The sequence below is a fragment of the Sinocyclocheilus rhinocerous genome, unplaced genomic scaffold (assembly GCF_001515625.1).
Source record: "Sinocyclocheilus rhinocerous isolate Xijiao unplaced genomic scaffold, SAMN03320098_v1.1 scaffold3203, whole genome shotgun sequence".
Lineage (NCBI taxonomy): Eukaryota > Metazoa > Chordata > Actinopteri > Cypriniformes > Cyprinidae > Sinocyclocheilus > Sinocyclocheilus rhinocerous.
In genome coordinates, this window is record NW_015666486.1 from 56,222 (window position 1) to 66,287 (window position 10,066).

The 10,066-nt window shown below is 37.0% G+C and overlaps 1 protein-coding gene across 1 annotated transcript in view; it reads left to right on the forward strand.

Annotated features, from left to right (window-relative positions):
• The first annotated feature begins 965 nt into the window (after positions 1–965).
• Positions 966–10,066, forward strand: part of LOC107732353 (immunoglobulin superfamily member 3-like) — a 168,790-nt gene continuing 159,689 nt past the window's right edge. Inside the window, exon 1 of the mRNA XM_016543648.1 lies at positions 966–2,120. Within this exon, the coding sequence (XP_016399134.1) occupies positions 2,081–2,120 (40 nt within the window). The 5' untranslated portion in view covers positions 966–2,080. The remainder of the gene's footprint in view (positions 2,121–10,066) is intronic.

A 10,066-nucleotide genomic window follows, 5' to 3' on the forward strand; every position in this document is an offset into this window, starting at 1 on the left:
TAAAAACCTTCAGTTTAACCAATTATAAATGAGCAACAGGACTGAAATTACATGAGCACCAACCTACAGTATTAAAAAAAAGAACACAGTTACAGGTCAAAGAACAAGGTAAGAGAATGGACGTGACTGGAGACGTACAATAAATTAATGCACAGATCTGAATATGCCCATGTTTTCAGCTGGTGGTACAATTCAGTCTGGTACTAAGGTAGTTTAATATTTCTATATCATTTTTAGATAAATATTGATATTTTAAAAAAGTATTTTTGCAATACTTTACATTAATTTACACAGTTTAGTGATAATAGGAGATTTGTAAATTAATTTGTAGCAGATGCACTACCGTTCAAAAGTTGGGGTCAGAATTTTTTTTTTAAAATGTTTTTGAAATAAGTCTCTCACTAAGGTTGCATTTATTTAATCAAAATACAATATTATACAAGTATTATAGTATTAGTAAAAATCACCATTTTGTGACACATTATTGCAACTTAAAACAATTGTTTTCTTTTAATATATTTTAAAATGTCATTTATTCCTGTGATGCAAAGTTGAATTTTCAGCATCATTACTCCAGTCTTCAGTGTCACATGATCCTTCAGAAATTATTCTAATGTGCTGATTTGCTGCTTAAGAAACATTTATTTTTAGGCTATCACAGTTGAAAACATTCATGTTTCAACGTTTTTTCAGGATTCTTTAATTAGTAGAAAATTCAAAAGAACAGCAATTATTTGTAATCGAAATCTTTTGAAACATTATACAGAATGTGAACAAACATACATTTTCCCATAATACTTTTTATCCCAAAGGCCTATGGGTTTCTTTAGGGACTGTTTTCAAAACTAGGGGGCAGCTGTTACCTGGTGAAAGGGGTGGTTTATTATGGCATTACGCCAAGAGGGCGGAGTGATCGTTTGAAAGTGCAAACGCAGGACAGCAGGAAATCAAATGTCAAATTCCCATAATTGGAACGTTCACTTGCTGCGGCGTGTGTAAACAATGTTATAACATAAACAACACGCGTCACAGGAATAACAGTTTACAGAGCTCGCTGCTCTCTGACGTTTAAACCGGTGGCGATAAACGAAGCGTGTAATTTCATACAACACGCCACACAACCCATGCGAAGCGTGCGCTGTTTAAAAGGTTATTCGAGGATGTTGTCAAACAGACTCTAAAACATGAACTTGAGTATCGTTAAAATGAAAACGCACACTTAAATTGCGATTCCCAATTATAAGCATCGTTTCGGATGGTATAAAAAGTAAACGGCATGTGTGCTTCTAAATAGCGGCATCTCTAGTGACAACTGAATCTAGGCAACGTAATGCTGATTACAAAAGTGATTTAGCCACCCGAAGCTGGCTGAAGCAGATTTATTTGACCGGGACACAACTAGTGGTCTCTGGTAGGATTCCCCCCATCTGTTATCCTCAGGCACCAGCCCGTGATTGAAAGTAAGAGATGGGCTGGGCCGCCTAGTGTCTTTTGTGGCGTGTATGACAATAGAGAAGAGCTGAAGGTGATCGCGGGAGCGGCAGCATCACCATACTGCTCTTCACGGAGAACGGACACGGGCACCACATCTGCTCATATCCGTCTGACAAAGCTACCATAAGTTTATCCACGACCACAGCCGGTTATTTGACGCGAACTGGACGAACTGGTCTCACCCCTCCTCTCTCCAGCACGCGTGGGCTGCTCGCGCTGGGAATTGGAGAGAGAGCGGCAAGAGAGAGCTCATATCCCAGCGTTCAACTCACAATATCGGATTCCTTCGTGAACGGCGGATGTAATTTATCGGAGGAAACCACCCGAAGGCTTTATTCAATCGCACAAGCGTCTCTTAACAAGCACGGCTTTTGTTCGGGGCTGGATATCCGTCTTTTTACCGCGCTAGACGCATTTGACTCGGGAGAAATTGAATCGTTGTGGAGTCGCGGTCCGAACAGGTGTACGCGTTCATAACTCCATCCGGACTGATTTCTGAAGGGCTGAGTGACGATTTGGAATTTATAACCACATTTGCATTTTTCTGCAATATCTGGACTTAATTGGCAGTGCAGAAAGCAGAACTATGGATATCAAATGGCTTTTTATAGCCTTTGCGGTTTTGGGTAAGTTATGTTTTTACTACATATTTCAGCATTTTGTGACCCCCTGTCCAATTACCTCCCCAGAGCTGATTAATAAGATGCCCTTTTAATTCATTACATGAACTTGTTGCAGTTTTTGTGTCATTTTTGATTAATGGTCCTGGTATTTGAGAGGATACATTGACGCGTATATAGGCTACACTTTAAAAATCTGTGATGCTCGATTTTTCTCTCTCTTCTACGTCGAGACGTTTCCATGAATGTGGATGCATGTAACCCAAGTTATAAAGCTAAGCTATGGAAGTATATAGTATACATGCTGGGATATTAAGTAGTCTTTGATGTGGTCCAGTGACTAAGTTGTCAGCACTTAAACACTGACGGTGATAATAAATTGATCAAGGATATTTAAAGTTATCTCAGGTCGTTTGTATGTTTCAGTGTGTTATGCTAGATGTAGAAAAGGTTTCTATGGCTACATATACCATGTATGAAATGCAAACATGTAGCCAAATATTCAAGATTATGTTTGTTTGTATATACTTATGTGGATAAGTGGTGTTTTTACACTCCGTTGTAATGAAAAGGTATAGATTCTGTATGAGCATGGATCTGAATGTGAGATGTCAAGTGTTTATAAATCAATTTATTCGTTTAACATGGATGTAATGGTGGCTGAATTGATAGTGACCCAACAACGTGCTCTGACTTATCCTTGCCCTGGTTTGGTTTGGGGTTAATGTTGGTTTAGAGAGCCCAGCAGGAGATTAATGTTCTTTTATGGGGGACATTAAATCAAGTAAACACTGGAGCACATTGATTGATTTGAGGTCACTACACACAATTTCACTCTTAAAGGTGCATTCAGTATTTTTTTAATTTTTTAATTTGGCTAATTAGAAATGTTTAAATGCAAAGAAATTAACAACACTTTTGAGAAATAGCATTACAATGATGTTCACACATGATATGAAGACTTGAGGCTTGTCAGTCTTCTGGAAAAATCTGCTTTTATTGACATGGAGCGAGTTGTCCTCTTATGGGCGCTGTCATGTTGACATCACATGACCAGCTGTGTTATTAAATTTATGTAGATATGGTTAATGTCGGAAAGATAGTATTTTTGAGATTCTGGTCATGAACGGCACCATAATGCCATAATTATGAGTGTGAGATTTTCTTAGAGTCCCACATTTCCAAGGTGGAAGCATTTCAGTGAGAAAATAATTTTTTTTCATTTACAACAAAACTTGCTAAGTTGCACAAAGTATGCAATTTGCACAATTACAATACAATATATAACGATTCAGTTTATAGCACCTACATAAATTGAATATAAACATAAACAAACGCAAATACACACCTGATGCACATTCTGTATTTATCATTTTGTAGAAGTAGTTCAAAACCTTGCTGTATTTTTGTGTAGAAAAGGTACATCACTATCTTTCTCCAACCAAGGTGTTTTGCACCCACATGACCTATTTAATTATTTTAAATAGGTAATTATAATGACTTCCCAACTCATAAATAAATATGAACTTCCTAGGAGGATTTGAAAGTGCAATTACTGTGACTACTACTAATAATAACAATGGCAATATATAACACTAAAAATACTGAATGTGATGAATAACACATAAATGTAGGCCTACACAAAAACTTACTGAGTGCAGCTTTAAGTCCTCTAACAACAGTTTTAAATCTTGACCTACTGCTTGAGGGCAAAGACAAGTCTGTTTCATTACAAGTTTATGACACTGAAACACACCTTGTCCTTACAAGCCAGACATCACAAACACCTGGATTCAGACTCACCTGTGTGATGTCAGAGGCTGTAGTGTGTCATTGGGTTAACTAGCACAGTGGATTAGTCACACAGACATGCGCAAAACAGATGTGTGTGATTCCAGTTTATGATTTTAATGTATCTCTGTTGATGATGACACTATTGTCTAGGTTATACGCTCAAACTCACTGGACAGCTGGAGCTGTGTTTGTGCTGTGGGAAAGCATGTTTTGCCAATGAACTAGGTTAATATGACATTGAGCTTGGACTCCCGTTGGATTAACCTAACCCCCAACAGACTGTATCTCCCATATCCGTGTAGATAAGTGGAGTCAGGATAGAACAAGCTGTTATTTCATTAATCGACACTCTTTTCTGAATGCAAAACACTTTTTTCAAGCTGCTGTTAGTGCTCACTCGCAGTATTTCCCCTAGTGTCAGTCACAGACAAAACCATTAATGTCTACATTTACATATTCTACTCATACCTCCCTCCCCCATTCACTTTTGTCCCCTTTCTCTTCCTCATCACACAAGCAAATACCATCATACTCATTCACACAAACTCTCTACCTCCTAACAAACAACAGATGGCTGTACCATCCTGGACAAGAGGCATGTTAGTTCTGCAGGGAGGGGCCTGGGTGAGAATGGAGCATTGGCTACTGTTGGCTTTCCTATCATTTTTTATCTAAAAAAGAAATGCCATCAGTGAGGTTGTATGCTTTTACGTTTGCTCTCAGCTGGATGGTTTGATCAAATGAGCATGAGAAGGTACGGATAATTTGTAAGGTTTTTGGCCTTTTTGTGGTATTGCATTGCTGTAGCAGTTCCCTAGATCACCTTTGATAGAGACTCACATGGCTCCTTTAGCATTGAGTTTCTATTAAATTTCATGCAAGTTATCGTATTTCAGTAGAGTAGATCATCAAAACACTGTGGGTTTGAACGTAGGGGAACTCAAGGGTTTTTGAGGAAATGCATGAACAGCTAATTTTTTTATTCATGTAAGCAGGTGAGCTGTATGTGAGTGAGCGAAGCAAACCTTCCACGATCGGAGCAGAAAATATTCCGTTTCTGAGTGAACAGCTTCCTACCCCTGTTCCTGTGTTATTCTCTAAAACTGCTCGCAAAATAGCAGGAAAGGCCATAAAAACCTTTCTCGTTCACGCAAAGTTAATAGGCCCACAAACCGGTAAACACAACCATAAAAAGTTTTTTTTTTTTTTTTTTAAGTATCGTCACTGTTGTATTCATAATTAGCTTTCCTCACTCGTGGGAAATACTTTTTTATAGGACCATCATGCGGCATTGGGCTAGGTGATATGGCCAAAAATATTATTATACTATCGATATTTATCTTGATATTCATTTACCATTATTGAGGAGGGAAATTATTTCCACATGTTTGTTAGACCTTGAGAATGAAGGTAAACCTAACTTGTTTGTTCACAATTAAACTCCATACAGTTAAAAAAAAAAAAAAAAAAAAAAAAGGGCAGTCGTGGCATTTGGCCAACACAAAAAGCTCTAAAGATTTTAACCAATAATACTTTTCAGTTTGTTCATTTCAGTTTGTTCTACATGCTTCAGAAGTCTTGAAGTATAGCAATACCACGACTGAGGTGAGACCCTTGAGCAAGGCAACGACCAACCCCCCAATTGCTCCCCAGGCGCCGCAGCAATATGGCTGCCCACTGTTCCGGGTGTGTGTTTACTACTGTGTGTGTGCACTTGGATGGGTTAAATGCAGAGCACAAATTCAGAGTATGGGTCACCATACTTGGCCACACTTCACTTCTTCACTTCACTTCACTTCACTGCACTTCACTTTTTTTTAAGCTACCATGAAATCATGAAAACAATTTTATTTATCCCTAAATTCTGTGTTTTCCATTTTATTTTTTCTGGATTCTGTGTTTTATGATGCAATACAAACTTATCAAAAATGTGTCTAATGAATGAATTAAACTTTAACAGTTTAATCAATCTTTTAAAATGTAATGAAATGAAAAAAAATACTTTTTTTTCATTTGATTACAGTTTGTTTAAAAGACAAAACTACACCAATCGCGCACACAGAATTATCGGTCTGAAAAGCAAGGTGTGCTGTGATTGGCCAGCTATCCAGTGCGTTATGATTGGCTGAATACCTCAAGCGTGTGACGGAAATGTTACGCCCCTTACCATATTGTGATGATGCCCTGTCAGGCCGGGGCGATGATTCAAAAACATGAAAACACAGCGTCTTCACGACATGGCGGCAGCGGCAACAACAATACTACAGCGAGAATCAAAGTTACGCCTTCTTTCTTTGCGTGAAAATTTGGGCGGCGTTATTCAAATCTTCCCACATAGTGACGTAGGTATGTGGGGGCGTGTTAGAACGAGCCGTTTTAGGTAGGTGTGGCTGACTCTTAACTTTTATAAAGAATATCTCTTTGAATTTGAGACTTTAGTCTTTGCAACTTTACAGATCTTCTTTATGCACCAAGAGCTTGTAACACTCCAAAGAGAAAGGAAAAAATTGAAATCGCATCATATGACCCCTTTAACTGAAAACACTGTTTATTTCATTTGTGTCTTTGCTTTATTGTATTTGTCCTTTTGTTTGTTACTTGCATCTAAGTTCTTACTCTTAATAACAAAGATAAAATAACAAAAATGACCATATCATGATACAAATGGTTAACATAAAACAAAACTATTCATATCGTGAAATAAGATTTTCATAATATTTCTCATCCCTAGCTCATGCCCTCAAATATAAGTCAAATGAATGTATTTATTTATTGTATCGATTTATTTTGTGACACGTGACCTTTTTCACCATGACAGGGCAATTGAGATCCATAATAAACATCTAATTTGGCTTTATCCTTTTAGCTAACTTACCAATGTTGCAAAGGTTTATATTTACCTGAAGAAACAGCTATATCATAGTCATAGACTTGAAGTTGCTCACCATAGCACTGGCATGTGATTTTCTTTTAAAAAAAAATTTTTTAAAGGGGGATAAACACTCAAAAAGCAGGGCGAAATCACACTGGTCAAGTGAGAGATTTCAGTTTTTTTTTTTTTTTATTGATAATGAACTTTAAGTTAAGTATAACTATAATTTGTGGGTCATCTATTCAATTACTTTTCATGTTGTTTTATGTTTTTGTCGTGGTATCAGTTCAGTAGTAGTATCGAGATATTTTAGTCAGGTATCGTATCGAAGTCATATTTTTGGTTTCGTGACAACACTTTTTATGAGTGACATGCACAGACAACTTAGCAGTTGTCTTGCTTATTTCTGCTGTTTAATGCCGTTTAGATTAATCCGTATCAAGTAAAATGTCCATAGCTTATCATTGCTAGACCAATTTAATGGCAGTCTCTATATGCTATTGTTTATCGCCCAGCCTAATGTAATGTGCATTCTCATCATGCTTATCAAGATGTTACACTTGTGGTATTGTGGTCTGCAGATAGGGCTTGTGTGTGCATGCTAGATAATGTTTTACTGTGTTTGTCTGATCGCAGTGTTTGTTTAGGTAAAAAGTGTCCCCATAAGCAATGTTATCCCTTTTGAGAAACGCACTTGCCTCATAGTGTACAAATTAGGGCTTCACGATAAATCGCATGCGATATTTAACGCGCATCTTGTCAGAAAGCCGGTTCTGTAATCAGCGGTAAATCTCCATCACGTGCGTGCTTTCACATTGAGCAGCATTAACTACACAGAGCCGTTGTTCACAGACGAGCTGCGCAAAAAATCGCGCGAATATGAACATGGTTTTGCGCAGCTCGTAAACAATAATGTACAGTATGTGGAAAATAATGTGTTTTTTTTTACTTTAAACCGCATAAACACATTTCATTACACCAAATACACAAAATAATGTTCTTTTTAGCAGCATCATATGACCCCTTTAAAAAACGTTTTTTATTGTGATATTTTGTTCTATCTCATGAAAAAAGAGCTTTTCTTAACCAGTAAGCTATGCTAATAGGACAAACTAATAGCTTGCTAACCAAAGGCAAAATGGTCACAAAATGGTCAATTTTTTAAATTGGCTTTGCTTATGAAAATGTCATAGATAAACACATTATGTATTTAAGCAGAAATACACCATAAACAGATTTTCTCCTATTTCTAATTCAATCACATAGTGTAACCATACGTTGATAATGTAATGATAACAGTTTAGTAAGCGAGTGAGTTCATTCAGGCAAGGATTCCTTCTCACTGTTTTTACTAGAAGGCCCCATGTTCTCCAACACAATATTCAAAGTCCACCCTCATACAGGCTAATACATTTTCAGTATTTCTTCTATAATTGTGACAAAGCTACTTGTTTTCAAACGTTTTATTTATTAACAGAAACTACAAGTATAGATTTATAATATTAATTAGCCACAAATCATTTTGTGATTTTTCAGAAGTTTTAAGAACTGTATGTTCTTAAATAAAAATAGTTGTTGGGGGGAGCATTTTCATTAAAAAAAATATTTTAATGTATTAATAATTTATTCATTTAAATACTGTTAAGTCATCCTACCGCTCGTTTTGGATGTTTGCTGCACCCCAGTTTGAGTACCACTGCCTTAGATTCAAACCGTGAGTCCTTTTGAATGATTCATTAAAAGAACTGGCTCATATGTTGAATCGGACTACACTGGTTGTGCAAACATAATTACAACTCTGGTAAAAAAATAAAATAAAGATTTGCTGTAGATTTCAGCAGCAGTGGCATAGATTCAGGGGTGATGGTTGTGAAGGAAACACAGGGTTTCTCCAAAACCCCCATTCTCCATGTCTACAAAATGAGGCTGTAAGACCTACGGCTTTCATAGAGACAGGTGTCATTTCTCAGGACACCTATTTCAGTGATATCAAGTGGAAGAGACATTTTAGGTGTGGTGTTCCAGAAAATGTGGCCATCAAACCCATCACTGCTGTGCTGAGGTTGTGTTTGGGTTTTAAGTGGGAAACAATGGTAATTTTACTAACATATAACATTTTTTTATAGGGATGCACCGAAATGAAAATTCTGGGTCGAAACCAAAACAGAAAATTCTGGATGCTGTTGGTCGAAAACCGAAACTGCAAATGCTTTTTAATAATTATTTATTATTTTATTAAATAATATAAAATACATTTGTAAGCCTTTTTAATTTAACTCAATAATTGTAATGATACTGAATAAAAAAAATAGAAGCCAATAAAATAACCACACATTTATTTAAAGTAAAACAATAAAGTTGGATACAAAATATATTAATATTAAATATCAATACATTATTTTTATTGAGTTTTTGCGCAGCTCGTCTGTGAACAACGGCTCTGTGTAGTTAATGCTGCTCAATGTGAAAGCACGCACGTGATGGAGATTTACCGCTGATTACAGAATGGCTTTACTGACAAGATGCGCGTTAAATATCGCATGCGATTTATCGTGCAGCCCTAGTACAAATTTTAACTACTTTTCATCCATTTTAATGCAGCTGTTTGAACACCATTGAGGAAGCTGTCACAGAGAGAATGACAGAAAGGAAGAAGTGAGTGCTAGAGAGAGAGATTATTCAAGGTGTTTGTCTGAAGCCTGTATTAGCCTCCCACTGACTCAGGCACATTAGCCGAGCTTAGCTTCCCTGCATGAAGTTCACAAAAAAACAATGGTCTCATTTCCTGACACACTAGGCTGGGCTTAATTAAGCCACACTGAGTGGATTTTGGTTTTATTAGAAATACAGGGTAAATTAAAGGTGCTGTAAGCAATTTCAGACATTTTTCTAACTCTGTTTTGCTAACTTCAGCTAGGCTATAGGCCCTATGCCCTTGTCATGCTGCGTCCTATCTGCCTTTCCCTAGGTCTGTTAAAGGGGTCATATGATGCGATTTCATTTTTTCCTTTCTCTTTAGAGTGTTACAAGCTCTTGGTGCATAAAGAAGATCTGTAAAGTTGCAAAGACTAAAGTCTCAAATCCAAAGAGATATTCTTTATAAAAGTTAAGAGTTAGCCACACCTACCTAAAACGGCTCGTTCGAACACGCCCCCACATACCTACCTCACTATGTGGGAAGATTTGCATAAAGCCGCCCAAATGTTCACGCAAAGAAAGAAAGCATAACTTTTATTCTCGCTGTAGTATTGTTGACACTGCAGCCATGTCGTGAAGACGCTGTGTG